This window comes from Salvia splendens, chromosome 10 (genome assembly GCF_004379255.2).
Source record: "Salvia splendens isolate huo1 chromosome 10, SspV2, whole genome shotgun sequence".
Classification (NCBI taxonomy): domain Eukaryota; kingdom Viridiplantae; phylum Streptophyta; class Magnoliopsida; order Lamiales; family Lamiaceae; genus Salvia; species Salvia splendens.
In genome coordinates this window covers 9,458,232-9,477,908 of record NC_056041.1, presented here as the reverse complement: position 1 = coordinate 9,477,908, position 19,677 = coordinate 9,458,232, and the positions used below count along the sequence as shown (strand labels likewise).

The 19,677-nt window shown below is 36.3% G+C and overlaps 3 protein-coding genes, 1 non-coding gene and 1 pseudogene across 5 annotated transcripts; 3 read left to right on the top strand and 2 right to left on the bottom strand.

The window, feature by feature from the left end:
- The first annotated feature begins 499 nt into the window (after nucleotides 1-499).
- LOC121751053 (surfeit locus protein 1-like) lies at nucleotides 500-5,254 on the top strand. 2 transcript variants are annotated; one of them, XM_042145767.1, is made up of 6 exons: nucleotides 500-808; nucleotides 914-1,014; nucleotides 1,234-1,472; nucleotides 1,581-1,755; nucleotides 1,853-2,136; nucleotides 4,903-5,254. In XM_042145767.1, the coding sequence occupies exons 1-6, from the start codon at nucleotides 685-687 to the stop codon at nucleotides 4,970-4,972; spliced, it is 993 nt and encodes a 330-aa protein (XP_042001701.1). In that variant the 5' UTR covers nucleotides 500-684; the 3' UTR covers nucleotides 4,973-5,254. The 2 variants fall into 2 exon arrangements, with proteins under 2 accessions (XP_042001701.1, XP_042001702.1); XM_042145768.1 differs by having other exon boundaries at nucleotides 503-808; nucleotides 1,581-1,752.
- Nucleotides 5,255-6,533: 1,279 nt separating this feature from the next.
- Nucleotides 6,534-10,288, top strand: LOC121753188 (glutathione S-transferase T1-like). The gene is made up of 7 exons (XM_042148393.1): nucleotides 6,534-6,686; nucleotides 6,778-6,851; nucleotides 6,922-6,982; nucleotides 9,263-9,316; nucleotides 9,481-9,560; nucleotides 9,652-9,857; nucleotides 9,946-10,288. Exons 1-7 carry the CDS (start codon nucleotides 6,622-6,624, stop codon nucleotides 10,102-10,104), a joined length of 699 nt encoding a protein of 232 aa, XP_042004327.1. The 5' UTR covers nucleotides 6,534-6,621; the 3' UTR covers nucleotides 10,105-10,288.
- A 559-nt stretch (nucleotides 10,289-10,847) lies between these two features.
- Nucleotides 10,848-10,918, bottom strand: TRNAG-GCC. Its single transcript has one exon. It is a non-coding gene; the product is annotated as a tRNA-Gly (tRNA).
- A 1,716-nt stretch (nucleotides 10,919-12,634) lies between these two features.
- Nucleotides 12,635-16,270, top strand: LOC121753079. The gene is made up of 5 exons (XM_042148242.1): nucleotides 12,635-12,854; nucleotides 14,441-14,592; nucleotides 14,954-15,040; nucleotides 15,144-15,302; nucleotides 15,907-16,270. Exons 1-5 carry the CDS (start codon nucleotides 12,731-12,733, stop codon nucleotides 16,003-16,005), a joined length of 621 nt encoding a protein of 206 aa, XP_042004176.1. The 5' UTR covers nucleotides 12,635-12,730; the 3' UTR covers nucleotides 16,006-16,270.
- A 115-nt stretch (nucleotides 16,271-16,385) lies between these two features.
- Nucleotides 16,386-18,510, bottom strand: LOC121752587 (annotated as a pseudogene).
- Nucleotides 18,511-19,677: the final 1,167 nt, after the last annotated feature.

The following is a 19,677-nucleotide window of genomic DNA, read 5'->3' as shown; positions in this document are numbered from 1 at the left end:
TCAAGCTCTCCAACGACTCTATTCGATTATGCATTTATAGATTAAAGATTATGCATTTGTTACACTTAATAGTTATGTATATCCTCTATTTTAACTTAGTTGAGTTATATTTATATTCAGGATTTTCCAACTTAGCTGCATTATTTATTTTTCTTTATGGCAAAAAAACAAAATGTGGCAAACAGAAAAATACTAATGGACAAATATTAGGTTACTTAAACGATTACAATAATTGACCATTTCTTATAATTGTAAAATGATTAGAATTTGATCAAATTTTTTAACATATTTATGAATCCTAAACCTTAAGTTAATTTTATTTAATTCATGTTTATTTTGAATACATTTTCCTTTTTATTTTCTAAATTGTCCTTTGGGAACATCTGATAAAATTAGGAGGAGAAAGGATACACGCATAAATCCTTTTTTTCTAAATTATTTTCTCATGCAACAATTATTTAAGAATAGAAAAATATAAAAAATACCCAATCTATTAAGGGCTGAGTGAAAGAGTAATCACATTTACAAATAAAATACCCAAAAACAGTGAGACTGATACCCAGCCTGCCTCGCCGCATACCGTCGCAAGCCGACCGGTCACAGCGCCTCTTCTGCTCAATAGTCAGCAGGCAAAAACCCTTGTAAGGCTCTACAAACTTTGATGCTAACCGCACCATCTCCGACATGGCAGCCGCTTCCATCTGTAGGAATTTTCGGCAGCGCGTAATCCCCTCAAAGAGGATCCCGCACTCATCCCTACTCTCCACCTCTGCACCTGCCTTCTCCACTCTTCCTCTAAGAGACCAAGGTTCTACATTTATCTTTTACTTTATTCTTGCAATTATGCTGCCTCCCATTTTGCGAAAATGACTTATTCTCCGGAGATATTTTTTTTGATTTATATCTATTCCAGAGGAAATACGCAGGTCGACATGGTCAAAGCTGTTCCTTTTCATACCGGGGGCCATCACTTTTGGTCTTGGCACTTGGCAAATCTTCAGAAGACAAGACAAGGTTAATTTCTTTGTTTGAATGTGACTACGTTCCCAATCAATCTCTATGTAATTTATCTCTTTCGACTGTTTCTTGTTCAATATTCTCATAATAGTACTGTATGATGCTAATGTTTGACTGCAATCAATTTTGTTGATCATGGTTTTTGAGTTGCTCAATTAGCTTCTCTTATGGATCTGCTATAGGTATTCTCTTAGTTACTTTGGTTGCCTTGTACAGATAAAGTTGCTCGATTACAGGCAGAGTAGACTTGCAAATGAACCTCTTAAGGCCAATGAGATTGTGGCTTCTACTCAGAGCACGGATTCACTGGAGTTCAGGAAAGTGCAGTGTAAAGGGGTTTTTGATGAGAAGAAGTCTATCTATGTAGGCCCACGTTCCAGGAGCATTTCTGGTGTGACTGAAAATGGATACTATGTGATAACTCCTCTTATTCCACTCCCTGGTGATCCTGAAAGGTAGCATTGCCCATGCGTTCTTGATTGTATGATGATTATCAGTTGTTCTTTGATGGGTTCACTATACATTATGCTCTGCTTCTTTAGCTCTGGTTAAACCTTTTGCAGTATACAATCACCTATACTGGTAAATAGAGGATGGGTTCCGCGGAGTTGGAGGGACAAGGCTTTAAACTCTTTTGAAGATGAACCTCAGAATAGTAGCACACCCACCTCAACTGAAGAGAGTCCTACCACGTCCTGGTGGCGTTTTGGGTCTGTTAAGCGTAAAGATCTAGAGGTTGTAAGTTGTAACTACTAACTACACTTCCCTCACCTTTTTTTATCTATGTCATTGGACGATGTCCATGTATCACATCAAAATATATTTAATCTGGTAGGAGCATGTTCCATCTGTCATCCCTGTTGAAGTCATTGGTGTTATACGTGGCAGTGAGAAGCCGAGCAATTTTGTTCCCTCAAATGATCCTAATGCCGCCCAGTGGTTTTATGTGGATGTTCCAGCGCTTGCTGATGCTTGTGGACTTCCAGAAAGAACACTCTATATTGAAGAGATCAGTGAGCATGTTAATCCCCGAAGTCCATATCCCATACAAAAGGATCATCATATGCTAATTCAAACCTCTAGGATGCCGCAAGACCATCTTAATTACGTACTGACATGGTATTTATCATCCCTCCTGTATTTAAAAATATCTGCATGCAGATCACTATCTACTTGCTGCTTCATGATGACTCTCTTTTCATTAGCTTTGATCGATTGCCCTTTTAGTATCTTGCTCACTTATTTTGAATAGAGTCAGTCAGCAATTCTTTTAATGTTTTCGGTTTTCCAAACCCAGTCCATAGCTTGTTTTCATCATATTTTGTGTCTAATCGCGTCTGATTGTAAAAATACGTTTTAACTAGTCTTGGTCAATGTTATCAATCTCGTATGGCGGTTTGCCTAAAAACCGCCACAGGGATATGGCGTATTAGTATGGCGGATATGGCGGTCAATAATTAAATAAATAAAATAACACTTATATATTTATATATAATTCAGAAATTAGAAAATAATTAAAATATAACATCTAAAACACTTTAAACAATTAATAAAGTATAAAATACAACTCTAACCTCCATGTTTCTTGCATAATGCCTCATTCCTAAATACAATACACACACAATGTTGTCAAATGTCGGATATGACAGTGCTATGGCAGCGACATGGTGCTATGGCGTTTCCACCTCTGAACGCCATGCCATAGCGCCATGGCGCCGCCATATCCGCTATTTGATAACATTGGTCTTGGTGGTGTGTATGTAAGCATAAAAACTGAGGGAATGTTCAGCCACTCTTTGGAAAAGTGTTTATTGTAGAAAAAGAGTTGCAAAATTGTGAAGTAGTAGAAGTTAAATAGATGTTTTTTCCAATTGAAGGAGTAAAAGCACTGTCAGTGTGTACGGTAAGTCTAAATTATCCTTGGTTTCTAGAATGTTTTTTTATTGAATGAAGTTTAATCATATTAGTCGTGTTATATTCAAAGAAATGTTGTCATATAATGAGTTAAATTGCTCCATATAAGTCTACACACATTGGAATATTTGTTGCAAAAAAATGGCCGAAGACTCATATATGCTAAATTATCACCCTTTTTAGAAAATCTATCTTGCACTATCAACTAGGAAACTATGCAAATCCACGTAAGTCAAATTTTCAATAGTTGAATGTTGATTATAGTCGTTGCTCATTTGGCTTGGATATAGAGTACATGCGCAAAATGAACTGTCTTATCATTAGGTAGGTTTAAATGATGTTGCTTGGAGGCTGAAATGAAAAGTTGTGAAAATTTGAGCCCACACAGCATTAAAATATTATTTTTACACATGTATTTCCACATTTAACTCACAATGATCCTAGTAAGCTTTAGCCTTTATGGTACCGGAAAAAACTTTCTGGGTATATGTTTACATAGTTTCTTGTACTTTGGGTAATTAATTGGTCAAAGTCTAGTTTAGGAGATATACAAAAATGGGTGATACTTTGGAACTTATTTGAGTATTTGGCCAATCAAAATCATAGAGTGTTATAGATCATGATGTTCATGTGATGTGCCTACTAACATCTCATATATATGCGACTCAGGAAGCTTAAAAATCTACTCACTATACAATTGTCCATTAATATAGTACTCCCTCCGTCCCCAATTAGGACTCACTCTTTGACCGGGCACGGGTTTTAAGGAAGTGTTTGGATGTATGGTGTAATAAATGGAGTTAGGTAGTGTAATGTGGGACATCTTAGACTTTTAGGGTATTTTTGATGTCCAAATATAGTAAGTAGGAAGAGTGACTCTTAATCGGGGACGGACCAAAATGGAAAAGAGTGACTCTTAATCGGGACAGAGGGAGTATAAGGTATTTGCAACTTCGCAAATTTATATATAGTGTATCTCGCTAGAAATAAACCACATGTAAGCGTATTATAGGAAAATGTTAACATTTATAGTCATATAGTTTATTTAAAAAATAGAAATATCCAGCTAAAAAAAAATTATTATTTATAAACATTTCAATATTTTTATTAATTGAAGCATGTTAAAACTGGGAATATGTAATAATACATATTCGTAACTTGTCATTTTTTTGTCATTTTGTCATTTTCACCACAGTTTTAGACTTAAGTGCAAAGTGCAGTCCAAAAATAGGGATTGAAGTCACCACCAGCTAGTTGTTGAAAGGAGCAACAGTATTCTAGAAATATGCAAGGACTTAAATGTGTTTATTTGGAGATGTCGTGATCATTGTAGTGCTATCTCCTATTACTTCAGTTTGATGAAATAGTTCATGACCAATCTCACGTTAGTTTTGTTTGAATTGGATTCGTTGAAGCAATAACTGATCCGTGTATACCTTTTGGGGATGCTTGTGGTGTCCTTTATGCAGCACTCTTCCTTCCATGAATTCCATGACGCACAAGATGTTCTTAACTACTTATGTTCATAGGTCTGCTATAGGTGATTCTGTTAAGCATGTATTTAAGGGATGATATCTAGCTTTTTTCTCTTTCAACAAGTGCATTTGCTATTCATATAGGTGACATGCTAGTATGCTACAAAATTCTTCTTTTGGTGTATGACTGTTATGTCACTCCCTGTTCCTTTCCCTCTTTATTCATGTTACCTCTTGCAAACTTCCTTGTCGCTTCTTTTTTGGTCATGATTATCATGCATCTTAACAAGGTCAGTGGAAGAATATGAATAAAAAGGAAGAACGAAATGTCTCTGAAGTTGAAATAGAAATTTACTTGTAGGTGATATTGGTGGATTTATCTTGCTATATGGTATGAAACTGCTTTGTATTTGTCATAGCAAAGAGCCCTCGACTTTATGAAATGACTGCCGAACTGCACTATATCTCTATCGCCCTAATACAGATGTGTGTGCAGGTACACTCTTTCAGCTGCAGTTACTATCATGGCTATTCAGAGAGTCAAACCAAGGAGGAGCAGAAGATAGCGCACCATTTTCATTATTGTCCGCACCCTAAAACCTTGGCAAATGGTGCTTTGTACTTTGTTGCCCAAACACACAGAAACACCAGTATGATAGTATGATATTACTGCTGCTTGCTGCAGTTGGTGGAATAAATTTGAGAAGCAGCAAATAGGCGATAAAGATCCTGCAAGATTTAAGTTGCAAGTTTTGTTTCCATTGTCAATTGGCTGATAAAAGCTTTGCCATGGATGTTTCCAGTCTTAATACATCACTAACATATATAGTTTTGAATCTTTTGGTGAACTCCTATTTTTCGAGATCGAATTGTTGCATGACCATAAATTCTTTATTTGAAATTTAAAAACGAGTCCAACATGACCTGACTAAACAACGAGTTTGCAATTATTTGGTTGATTGCATTTGCAGTAAAGGCATTTGGTTTGCCGCGGATGTCCCGACAGACATTTCAAAAACTCCTCATGCTACGTCATAAGGATTTTCCACTGCACTGCCACGTCATAAGGACCCAAGGACATCTCGACGGACTTCCCATAATAATAAAAATTCATAAATTCACCAAATTAAACAATTTACGGAATTAAAATTTTGACACAAATACGGAGAAATTGCAACCACTTTATTTAAAAAAACATACATAGCACAAAAAAAATTAAAATTAAAAAATGGGAAGTCCGCGCGTCGCCACAATGGCGGACGTCGGCACGGACGTCCCGCGACGACCACGCCCCTCCCGTGTCCGCAAGCCACGGGCGTGTCCGCCCCTCTCCGCCCCAATGCTGGACGTCCCGCGTGTCCTTCCCCGAAGCCTCTCCGACGTCCGCCGGGAAGGGCGGCATTGCGGATGCTCTTAGAGCAGTATCAACATTTCTAATTGTTCGATATCAGATGTAAGCTTAACTTAAAGCCTAGATTAAGGGTTTGCTTCAATATTGCCAAAATTATAACCTTAATCATATTTATGTAATCCACTAATCTATCAAGTTAAGCCATTGTTATCTAGTTATACAAATCTAGTTTCTATCGGTCAATAACGAAAAGTCTTATCTAAGCATGCTTTGACATGAAACCTGAATTTTTTAATCTTATAGTATTAGAGCATCAGCAGTGGCGCGGAATTCCACGCTGAATTCCCAAAAACACCTCCTGCCACATTATACGGACTTCCCCTACACTGCCACGTCATAAGGACTTCCCACTACACAGTGGCGGATATCCCGAAGGACTTCCCGAAGGACTTCCCACAAGTAAATGCAATAAACGGGAATTCCGCGTGGACGTCCGTGGGAGTCAACGCAATGGCGAACGTCCGCACGCCCGTCGCGACGGAATTCCGCGTAACGCTGCGGAACTGCGCTGTCATCTGCGGAATTCCGTATCCATGCATAACATGCACAATGGTGGACGTCCGCCGTGAAATTCCGGCACGCGATATTCATCTTTCTTATCAAACGGCTATTATTATTTTTAAATGTATCACTTTACCTAGGGAATATATATAGAAAAACAGGTGGCAGTGGCAGTGGCAGAGAAACATAATAAATTATTAGTAGTAAGAATATTATATATACACACTGCACACACGTGAACTAATAATCATATACAGAATCAACGAAAATCTCTCTCTTGCTCTGTGTGTGGACAGGAAGAAAATGGAATTGAAAGTCTACTGCGATCGCCTGTCTCAGCCATCACGCGCAATCCTCATCTTCTGCAAGTAATATTTACTCTTTTTACAAGTTCGTCTTCCCTATCCCTAATCATGAAATATTGAACCTACTATCTTTTTTATTCATTTGTTGTGGTAGAGCAAATGGGATAGAATTTGAGGAGGTTAAGATTGATCTTGGCAAAGGCCAACACCTCTCTGCCGAATATGCAGGTTCCTTTTATTTGCAATTAATTCACTTCTGTTTTTCTATTTCTCTTAAATTTGTGTTTTCTTATTACAGCACTCAATCCCATGAAACAAGTTCCAGCTATTGTACATGGTGATTTCAAGCTTTTTGAGAGGTATACTATGCATTTGTTAGATAGTACGTATCAATTTTGTTTAGTTTGTCTAACGAATATTCCTCTTAATTTGCTTACCAGATGATGATGTGTATTTTTCGAGCTTTTATATCAATAAACTAATAACACACAAGTAAATCAAATAGCTCTAAAATTACAACCTTTCTGCAAGAGTACAGATGTAGTTGTAGTGAAACAGTGTCGAACCACAGAGAGGCGTAGGTTACTTAATTTGAGATTGATAAAATAAAATTTGATAAAGAGAAGATAAAACACAGAAAGATCAACAAAACACAAACTTTAGAAAATAGGATAAGAAGAAAGCATTGCTCCTATATGTCTCGGGCATATGAATTGGGATACTTCGATGGACTACTACGATCAAGACTATACTTAAGAGGATTAAGTTTGTTTTACGCTCCCTATCCGTTGAATACTTCAAGGGAATTGAATACCTAGGATAGGCTGAACACGTCTCTCAAATTCTACTCTCTAACCTATCACCACTACTAGGTCGCGTAGCAAGCTTTAGATTAGTTTCTTCAATTGTCAAACACGATAATTAAATCAAATTAACTTAATGCCCACACGGAAGCGCAGCAGACACCAAATCAAATTTACAGATAAAAACTATCGATCCACTCGAGACTATCTCTCTGAACAAGTATCCAATCTCGAGTTCCTTGCATATGAGTAAAGACCAAAATCTATGCTAAAGAGGCAATAGAATAATGGCTACAAAATTCTACCTATCTAGACGTCTCAAGATTAGTAGAATAATTAAACAATTCATAAACAAGAATCACGCATAAATTAAACCATAAAAGTCATCAAAGTATCCAACAATTCACCCTACAACATATTCGGAGCAACAAAGGAGATCTAACCAAACATACTAAAATGAATTACACCAAAAGAACCGTGAACCGTGAACACCATGGTGTTCTCCAACTCTAGATGATGGATGATCTCCGGAATGAAGGGTTTTGATCGTTCCTTCCTCCTCTTTTCTTTCTTCTTTCTCCAATTTCCTCTCTGATGCTCTCTCCTGATTTTTTTCTTTTTAATTTCTTCAACTCCCGAGAAAACTGCCAAATTGCAGTTGAAATTCCAAAACGCCCGACCGGGCGAAATTAAAAGAGAAAATCGCCCGACTGGGCGAACTGCTTCTGGATGCCTCGCGGAAAACACCCGACCGGGTGATTTGGTGATATCAAAACACCCGACCGGGTGTTGCTTCTTAGGGGTGGCAAATCGTGCGTGTCGGGTCGTTATCGTGTCGACACGATAACGACACGAACACGATAACAACAAACACGAACACAACCTGTTAAGAAAATCCCAAACACGAACACGACCAGCTACCCTCAGACACGAACACGACACGAACCCATTAACGACACGAACCACTTCGGGTCAACACGACACGATAACAACACGTATTGGAAAGTGATTAAATATTTAAATATTTAAATGAGATATGACCATACGAGACTATAAGAGTCAATTTAATAAATATTAAAAAATAAAAATAATAAGAATTAATAATATTAAAATATAATTTGTTAACGGATAACACGAACCCTACACGAACACGACACGAACACGTATTATTAACGGATAACACGAACCCGACACGAACACGACACGGAATTTTCGTGTCCTTAATGGGTCGACCCGATAAGGACACGAACCCAATAAGCTCTGACCCAAACTCATTAATTTTGTGCCGGTTCGTGTCGTGTTATCGTGTCGTGTCAAAAATTGCCAGCCCTATTGCTTCTGGACTCCTCATGCTTAACGAATTTCGCCCGACCGGGCGAAGTTTCTAGACTCCGAATGCTTTCCTAATTTCACCCGACCGGGTGTTAGTTCTGGAATCCTCAAGCGTGCACTTCCGGCGAACTTCCAGCTTTAACATCCTAAACTTCAATCAAAGCACGATTTGATGAGTTATAATTTACATATAAATGTATAGTCTAAGGGGGAAAAGTATAGGAAATATGTTTCGCATCACCAGTGAAGCAAAGAAATTATTTTATATAGTCAGTGGTTTACTGACTCTATTTTTAATTGGATTAGTTATCCAGAATTCAACGTTCATATCTTATTCATAATCTGTATAAATCAAATATGGCTGTTGCTAAAATATTACTATACTAGTATAAGATAAGAAAAGCCAAACATACTAAAGTAGGTACAAGTTAAGTCTCACATACACTTAATTACTTGTTGTTTTTGGTATATCTATTCAAAATATTTTTTCCTTGTATGGTGCAGTCATGCAATACTTATCTATCTGGCTTCTGCATTTCCTGGAGTTGCTCATCATTGGTATAATCACCTCTTCTCTCTTGTCTAAATTTGTACTCTATCTAGGAAAGTTTGTTGTATAAGAAGGGACACAATTTGGTGGAAGCACTATATATGCAACATCAGTTTATAAGATTTGAGCATAAACTACAATCCATTATAGTGACCCAGCGATTTTTGAGCAGGTACCCGGCAGATACACGCGAGAGAGCAAGGGTCCACGCAGTGCTAGATTGGCATCACACAAACCTGCGCCGTGGTTCTAGTGAGTTTACATCTATATCCAGAGATTTTCATAAATTCATTACTAGTGATTCATATCAACAAAAAATGTCTCTTACTATTATTCTTTTCAGTTGGATTTATCTTCAACAACACTATATGTTTGGCATTTGGAATTCCTGTGAACCCTGAAGCAGCAGCGAAAGGCGAAAAACTTCTCTCAGCATCTCTTGCGAGAATTGAGTCATTTTGGCTCCAAGAAGATGGACCATTTTTGCTTGGAAATGCAAAGCCCACAATTGCTGATTTAGCTTTAGTATGTGAGCTCATGCAACTTGAGGTGAGTGAATAACATTACACCCTAGCTATGTGTTATCATTGATTCAGGGGTGTTTAGTTTAGTTTTTGTGATATGGATAATGATTCAGGCTGGAGACAAGGATGATCGAGATCGTATACTGAGTCCCCACAAGAGAGTAGTGAAGATTGCAAGTGCACCTCATTTTGAGGAAGTTCATGCGATAATGGGTCCAGTGAGAGACAAACTGAAGCAATTGAAGACCCAAGCTATTGAAAAGTTAGAGTGAGCTGAAAATGTAGGTGTGTGATAAAATAATAAATGAGGGTATGCCAATAAGACTAATTAAGTCTGCTTCTTCAAATACTTGAACACTCAAACAATTTGTTGTTTGAGAGATGTGTTATCAATATGCGTCTTTTTTAGATATTAAAAGTAAAAAAGTCTGTCAAACAAAGGAATTATTTCCCTTTTTTTTGCCTCTTTGCATCTCCTATTTATATACATACATATACATGCATACTCACAGTATTTCCCAATCTCAATCTTGATAAATGATACTAGTAATATTTAATGAATCCTCTTTGCGTATTATATATTCCAAACACACAGCTGAATACAACAATAAGTGTGGACAATGTTTTTCAAAATATTTTCTCTTAAATTCATAATTTTCTATACAATAAAGTGACTTAAATTAACATAACAAAATATGACTATTTGTACGTGTTTGATTAGGCCAAAGTAGCACGTGAAAAGTTGATCACGAATTTTAAAAATTTTAAAATACTCAGAGAAATTGCATAATATTTTCTCTTAAATTCATAATTTTCTATACAATAAAGTGACTTAAATTAACATAACAAAATATGACTATTTGTACGTGTTTGATTAGGCCAAAGTAGCACGTGAAAAGTTGATCACGAATTTTAAAAATTTTAAAATACTCAGAGAAATTGCATATCTTCACAAGATATCGGATATTAGGGTTAACCCAATATAACCACTTAGCAATATTCATCATAGTACTTTTGCACCAGCCGGGAATCGAACCCGGGTCTGTACCGTGGCAGGGTACTATTCTACCACTAGACCACTGGTGCCTGTTGTTTACTGGTAGCTGTTTCTTTTATTTCAACTTCGAGCTTCTCAGGATACTACAATTTTGATTTGCTCATATCTAGGTAGCACAAATGACTTACTGACCCAATAATGAATTCTTCGCCCCTTAGTCCCATAAAAATATGGACAATAAATATGGTACAAGAATTAAGATAAAATTAGTAAAGTAAGAGAGATGAGGAGAATGATGGTATGGTAAAGTAAGAGAAATGAGGAGAATGATAGTTAAAGTAGTGTTAGTGGATAGTGAGACCTACATTATTAATTTGATATAACCTTTTAAAAATGGAATGCACATAATTTTGTAAAAATGGTGAAAATCGAAAGTGCACATATTTTTACGGGACTGAGGGAGTATAAGTTTTGAGCATTCAAGAGAAAGTCATGATGAGATGAGACGAGCCACTTGTAATTACACTAGATGGTAAGTGGGAGTGCGATGAAGTATGGTGTTGATTTCTAAAAGATTATTTATAATAGTCACAACATATAAAACTAGTGTTTTATGCAAGTCTTTCATTTAAGTAATTTAATTTGATCTAATTAAACTAGTGGTACATTTCAACTCTTATTAATCTGAACGATTTTCTTTATTATACGTTATTTTTACTTGAGGTAATAGAAATTATATTTTGTAATTTCGTTACAAATGACACATTAGTTTAGGCACTTATTTTTAGATAGTAGTTTTTAGTGGATAAATGTAAATTAGGTATAAGAAAAAAAAGTATAGAACAAAGTAAAAAGGATAATAAAGTAAGAGAGATATAATGTTGTTTTATTGCCATAAAAAGAAATATTTCGCTTATAGTGAGATGCTCAACAAGGAATACCCCTCACTTATGATGGATGCATCTAAGGAAATTTTATAATAAAGTCATTTTGAAATAGAATATTTTAGAAAAATAATAGCAAGAAAATATATAACGTAAATTTGAGATAGAATATGATGGGGTCTTTGAAGTCTGAAAGTCTGAAACCCACGAGTTCGTTTGTTAAATTTCGTGGATTAGGATAGAAATTTTTTATCATGATAAAATTTCAATACTAGACCGACCACACACAAATATGCAACCTGGCTAATCCAAAATTAGATAGGCTGGCCTGGTGAATTGATCCATGTGCTACTATTGAAAATCTTTTCGCACAAGCTCGTGTTTCACCTCAATCCGTGCTCCATGACCCTCCAATTCATCGTTCTCCAATCGATTCAAAATAGTACGATATCTGCACTGTGAGGACAATGATTCCCCACACTTAACTACTCTTTAAGGAAATAAATTTCACACTCTAATAAATTGTTACTGCATCATATTTCTTCATAAAATTAATCATATTTTATCATAAAATCAATACTATATAATATTCTCTCCGTCGTAAAAAAACAGATTAGGTTTACAGGTTATCTGAAAAATTAGACCAAATTTAAATCTAAAAGGTTTTTAACTAATCATATACTACTAATAATTACAATTCCTTAACAATACTTTCCTTATTTTTTTTCTTTCTCTTATTTTATTAATTAAAATTTGTATTATCTATATGTTTATCTATTTTTTCTTTCTCTTATTTTATTAATTAAAATTTGTATTATCTATAAGTTTATCTATTTTTTGAAAAATGGAGAGAGTGAGATAGTAACAGAGTAGTAAATAGTAATTGCTATGCTGTATAACTGTATTGGATGATAGTTTTTGCGCCACTCACTAGTCAATACCCAGCTTCCGCTAATAGTTTTTGCGCCACTCACTCTTATATCGATTCTCTTTTCTCCAGAGACAATTAGCTTGGCAATGGCTTCCACGCCATGCCCAAATCTTTATATTAACAAGATACTTTGCAGAAACAGCTCGATTTCTGTCGTGGGTTTATTATCATGTCCATTTCAGCAACCGAGGTCTCAGATTTTGCTCAAAGGTCAGTTCTTCGCTACTTTTCTTAATTGCTCTACTTGATGATTGATGAATTTCTTTAGCGCTTGATTGTCACTGTAGTGAGGAAGGATGACTGAATCTTGTGTTTTGTTAGATAATTCTGTTCAGTAGAGTAGCACAGTAAGATATCTGATAAAACTGAACAGTTGATTCTTAAAGATTGAGGCGAGAAATACCTTATTTGAATTGTGCGTTAGGGCTCCTTGCCCTCAACCATATCAGTAGTGGTCCAATTTTGTCTTCTTTATGCTTAAGGAGCGTTTGCTAAGCTTATTTAGAGTGCTTATAACTTATAAGCTCTTCCTGTTTATAAGCCTTTTGAAGAGCTTATAAGTTGTCAAACAAATTGAGCTCATAACCTAGAAAGAATCGTGATATAGAAAAAGAAAATCCTAGTTAAAGAAGGAAATTTAAAGAGATATGAAACTGGAAGAGTATATGTTGGAAGGTGTGTGATCAAATACTAACTTTTTAAAGTAATAACTAATAACTAAACATCAATTTTGTATGTTCAAAATATCAACATAAAGGCATAAATTTATCAATCTTTCTTGTGTTGATAAATTATGTCTTTGTATTGATATTTAAATTTACATGTTGTATTGATATAATTATGTCTTTGTGTTGATAATTTTAATACATAGAATTGAAAGTTATTAGTTATTACTGTAAATTAGTTAGCACACTAACGCAACCCGTTGTTGGAAATAATAAATCACAGTTATTTTTATATATTGGCTGTTGCTTATAAGACTGTACTGTATTTTGGGGAGTTTGTAAGATGTTGGAACTTATTTTCACAGCTATTTAGGAGCTTAGGAGCTTACTTTGCTAAACAGCTCATAAGCTCAGTCGAACACCCTCTAACACATCATCTACAGATCTGACTTGAAACTCCACCACAGAGCATTGCTTGTAAGTCTCTCAAAAGACATGCATATGGTTACCCTCTGTGATGGAAAATGACAGTAATGATATAAAGAAGAAAAGGAAACCTTAGAGTACACAAACCGTACACTTATGGCCGAGCCTCATTAAAACTCTTCTGGCGAAAATCCCAGGTGAGAAACACCGGAGTGGGTAAAGGAGTACTGCTACTAGTGAAGCTTGACTCACAATGAATAGACTCCATGATTTTTCTTTGTCTTTGTGAAGAAAGCAAAGAGAATGAATAAAGCAAAGCCTAAAAGTATCTGTAAGATGGTAGAAATGCAAACTCAGAAGAAAATCCCAAGAAGAGGTTGGGTAAGGGGGAAAATATAATAAAGGAGGAGCTCATAGAAATAAAATCTACCACTGAATTATTTGGAAACTGAAGGCTGAGATTATTGCTCTCAACATAAAGAATAGAGAAACTCAAATATCAGGTTACTCTGGTCTGGATTTATAAACTGAAGTCAAATAATGTCCGTCATACTTAGCTTACTTTATTTTATTTGTTTTGTAAGTATGGTGTGCATGACTGATGACTGTTAATTTGACAAAACAGTTTGATTGATTCCTTGCCAGTTTCAGTGCTCTCTTTACTTGCTTGTTCAGTTTGACTTTAAATGTCCAATGTATTTACAGAAAGGATCTGTTCTCAAGACTTCTCACACGAACTTTCCCCTTGCCTGAAGAGATCTTCTTTTTCTTCAATGTCGAAGAAATCAATTTCTATAATCCCAAGATGCAGTGGTTCTTCTAACCTAAGTGAGGATGAAACCTCAAACTCGGAGAAGGCATGTCCAGACACCATGAGTTGATGTTTAACTGATGTCTAAGTTCTTCAAATTCTTTATGTATAAGAGTTTCTCATTCCAAAATTATCTCCAAACACCATTTTCAGCATACTACATTGTATTTCCATGAGAGATTCACTTTGGTTGATGAAAATTTTCCTCCAGAAATTGCACATAAACTAGACAAAGCATCAATCACTGGGTCAGGTTACTTAAGAGGTCTAGTGGAAATGATACCTTATCCTATTATCAGTTAACAATCAATCATATCATATATGGTGTGGCTATGAAATCATCTTAATGCTTTATTTTGGGAATTCTCTTGTCAGGTAAATTTTATTACTTGTTCCTACTACTGCAGAAACCTTTTGGATATTCAAGGAAGGATGTTATACTAATAGGAGTTGGGCTTACCGTTGTTGGCATTGGCTTGAAAAGTGGATTGGAGGTAACCTAGCTTATATGTTGATGCACATCTTGGAATGTCAAAATGCACATTATGTAGAGCTTGGTATAAGTATAATCATTATCTCTTTCTGAAATCTGTGCAGTATGTTGGAGTTGATCCCTTGCAGGCTGGAAATGTTGTTCAGTTAGTTCTGGTTTTAGGTCTTACGATAGGTTGGATTTCAACATATATTTTCAGAGTCTCAAACAAGGAAATGACATATGCCCAACAGCTACGTGACTATGAAGACAAAGTGATGCAGGTGAAGTTATACCAACTCATTCGTTTCATTTATATTTGGTGTCCCATCAATTTTCATTCTCTACCTTCTGGCCATGAACCAACCAAATATTACAATTTCATCATCTCCTTTAAAATCAGGTTCAAGTCTTCCTTTTGATTATTTTTTTTGACGATATCACGACATTAATGATTTAATTTATATCATGCACAAAGATATTGTTCATAGTCCTGTGTGCGAACTATTGGAAATAGAATAGTAGTAAGTGGCAAAGTCTGATGATGTCTGAAATCATAGAAATTAACATATTTTATGGATATATGGACAGACAGGACAGTACATAACAAACTTTCACAGGCAATTAGTCGATAAAAAGAACAACTCAGTTCGCCCTTCTTACTTTCGTATGAAATGAATGACTAACTGAACATTCTACCAAATAATTTCTTTTCAATATTGTCATTTGCTAACTTTTCACATGTCTTATGTGTCACTAACAGTTTCTATCTCAGGAGTCTCAGATATCAATTCTTATCTTTTTTTGGTATTTTGATGTGGAACTTAAGTTCCCAAAAATATAAGGTGTCATAACATGAGAATAAACAATAGTTTCTTGTGGAAGCAGAAAAGACTGGAGAGTCTAACAGAGGCGGAGATAGAAGCATTGCTTCAACAGGTTGAGGAAGAAAAGCAGCGGTTGGCAGGTGAAGAACAGGTTAAATAGTTGTTTCATGTAGTGTATATGCATATGAAAATAGAATGAGAGCAGCATGAAACCTCCTGAAACTGAAACTTGTGTATAAAGTCATCTTCATGAGTTACAAGTACTTTTGTATTCACTAGGTAATGAATAGTGCAGAAGAGTACATGAAAAGTGTGTGTTTTTCATGCCGATGCCCTTATGAAATGGGGCAGAAGTTCATAACAAATTGAAATGGATTAAAAATATTTTTATTTTTAAACGAATTGAATATTTCTTGGAGGGAGTATATTTTTTAAAAAGTGACTAGAATGGATATTTTTATTTTTATTTTGTGGCTATCATTAATAGTAGTATAGAGCAATAATGAAAAACATGGTTTGTCAACACAAGAAGTTTCACTTTATTAACAATCGAATTTATTGAATTCTAGCACAGAAGAGTTAGACAGGTGAATTAGTATAATTTCTTGATTTCATCATCGGAAAGTCGCAGCAACCATCTCAGTCGATTTACTATTGGAAAACATCTAATTTCATGAAGCCGAGAGAAATTATACTTGCAAACCGAAAACGAGGGCTTCCTTTTCATGCTGATGACTTGTGTTTCCTAGCCAAGAGATGAGTGAAAGGAGGCTGAGCATAAGTTTCGTTGAGAAACGCATTAGCCATGGCCCTGTTCATGGCCTCAGTCAGATGAACTCCATCCCAGTTGATATACCGAGTAGGCGTGCCACACGACGAGGCGGAAGGCGAACCGCATGCATTCAGATAGTCGAAGTTGTAGGCCCCCCCGCCGTGCCCACAGCACACCTTGTAAGGCTCTGTGATGCCGCCGTGGCTCTTGGGTTGCTGATCACGCTGAGGTAGGCGTTGTAGTAGTCTAAGTAGACGATCGTCGCGTGAGGGAACTGTTTCTGCAACGCATCCACCTTCGGTTTGAGGACTGTGTTGTGACTCGAACTTTGCTTGTTAGCAGTGCCCACACACCCAGCGATGTCTCTGTCGTTGGGAGGTGCTAAGTACATCGACAACGTTAGGCACCCCGTTGACGGTAGCCCTTGCACCACGACATACTTCGCACCCTTCTTCATCAACGCCTGTTCAATATATCGAACCACAAATCGTTTTGTAAACATAATTTTACAATCAACTTTAATTCGATATATTTTGCAAAAAAAATTAACGTCCCTAATGTACGGGTGAACATTTGGTTTTTTAACCAAATTGAACTGAACCGAACCGAAAATGCAAAATTTTATCAAAATTAAAACTGTACTGACCCCCAAAAAGCCCAAATCCAGAACAAAAACTGATCTGAACCAGAAAAAAACCGAAATTGCACAAATGTAAAAAAAAAAAAAAAATTCCAAATAATCTAAATACTACAACCTAAACCAAAACTGCACAAACGTATTTAAAAAACGAAAAGAAACTGAGTCTGAAAAATGAAAATAATAGGAGTATAATCTTCATACTTCATAGTATCTATATACCATAACAGTTATTAATATAAACCAACAGAAGTAGAGTTTGTTTTATGTATAAGTATATACTCCATCCGTCCCCAAAGAGTATGCACTTTGGGTTCGACACGGGTTTTAATGCATTATTGGTAAAGTAAAAGAGAGATAGATAGAGAAAGTTTTTTAAGTATTGTCAGTGATGAATGAATCTCACCTCATTACAGAGATAAAAGAGTTTCTAAAATTGAAAGTGCATACTCTTTGGGATGAATGAAAAAGGAAATAGTGCATATTCTTTGGGGATGGAGAGAGTAATAGGAGTATATGTAATGTTAAAAATAAATTCGATTTATAGATTTTTTTTTCAAATTTTATACCTCCAAACCAAACTGAAATTCAATAAAACAGAACCAGATTTTGATATTTCGGTTTGAATCAGATTCGGATAACGGGTAGTTTGAGTTAAATAAAAGAGCATCCTCAGCCGTTCCCATGTGAAGTTACCTGTAGAAAAGCAGTGACGCTGTTGATGGCGAGATTTTGGATGGATTGAGAGGGAACGGAAGACCCAAAGCTGTAAGCGTAGTCATTAGCCCCAATCTCACCAACCCAAATCAACGCGTCCTCCAAAACAGCCTCACACACACTCCTTAGGCGTGCTGGTTTGGTCTCTGCACTCTCTCCCTCCCAGAACCTTCTCGAACCAGGCCAGCTGCGTCGAGATCGACTGCGGCGTGATGTTGAGCGTCATGTTGTTCTTCGCGAAGAAGCTGTGGACGATGGCCGTCGAGCCGGCGACCGCGAAGTTGACGCTGCCCGTGGTCGATGGCGACATGAGGCCGAGATAGGGCGGCAGCAACGGGAGCGACGAAGTCGATGACGAGACGGCCGTCGGAGTAGCGGTTGGTGGGGCGGTGGAAGAACGTGCGGCCGTAGGGGAGGTTGGAGACGAACATGAAGCCGCTCGGGCCACTGTTGGAGTGGGTGTTGCCCGTGTCGGTGTAGGAGTCGCCGAAGGCGTAGATGTTTTTGAGGAGGATGAAGAAGATGGGAGCGATCTCCATTTTTGTGTGTGTGTAAATTGGTAGTGTGGTTGGTTAAGGTTTATATAATTAATGAGTGATGGGATCAATGATGGTTATGCATGTGAGATCAATGCTGGGCGATGGAGATTTTATTTGTGATTCATCTACCTTTTTTTCATGTTTGATCGTCATAACCGTCTCATTAATTTCTGGTTGTGGAGAATGAGATGATAGTCTCTAACTTCACCTATTTCCTAGTTAAATTCAGACGTTTGTTTGCATTTTGGTTTGTCACTAATGCTTTATTGTCGACTTTATTACTTTGATATAAGTATTCATTAAAACAAATTATTATTATAATCAAACATATATTATTATTACAGTATTATTATTATTATTAAGAATTGAAACTAAAAAAATGTAGAAGAATAAAATATAGACAATTCACTTATCAAAAAAGAAGGAAACCTAAGTTTGCGGCTCAAATGTATTGTTTTCTAATTCAATGACATTAGTAGCACAATAATACAAAAATCATAAATAGCCACAAATTAATATGTTTGCACTAATATTTTAAATAGCACACGAATTAGATCATTTTTTTTTTCATATTCACCCACCATTTTAATATTATATTTTTCATAATATAGCTACTACTTTGTTTATTTAATAAGCGTATGGACGAGGTTTAATGAGTGGGAATTGAAAGTGGGGTGATTCATGTGAGTAGTTGAGAAGCAAATTCGTAGCTTAATGTTGAGCTGCTTTATTCGGCGGGGAGTAGTTCTTAACCTGAAATTGGGGCGTTGCATGTAAAAATTGGGGCGTCCCATTACATGCATTGGAACTTCATACACTCTTCAAACTTAATGACTCACGACTTTTTACCTAAATTTATGTGCTCATATTCATAAGCTTTACCAAGATCTGAAGTAATTTAAATAGCCCGTGTGCTAGCTAATATACGGTCCACAAATTTCCAATTCACGGTTTCAAATTCAATTACACGAGAATAAAGTCTTACAAGAAGAGAGAATAATTACTATTTCCGTCGGTATATGTGTTTGATTTGCATGCGAATTATTAGTACTAGCAAAGCAAGCACCGATGCATATAAGCGAGCACTTATCAAACATAAATAATTGAGCCGGAGGAGGGAGAATTTTTTTGAGAACCTAACAATCCGAGGATAGAGGAATGTTTTAA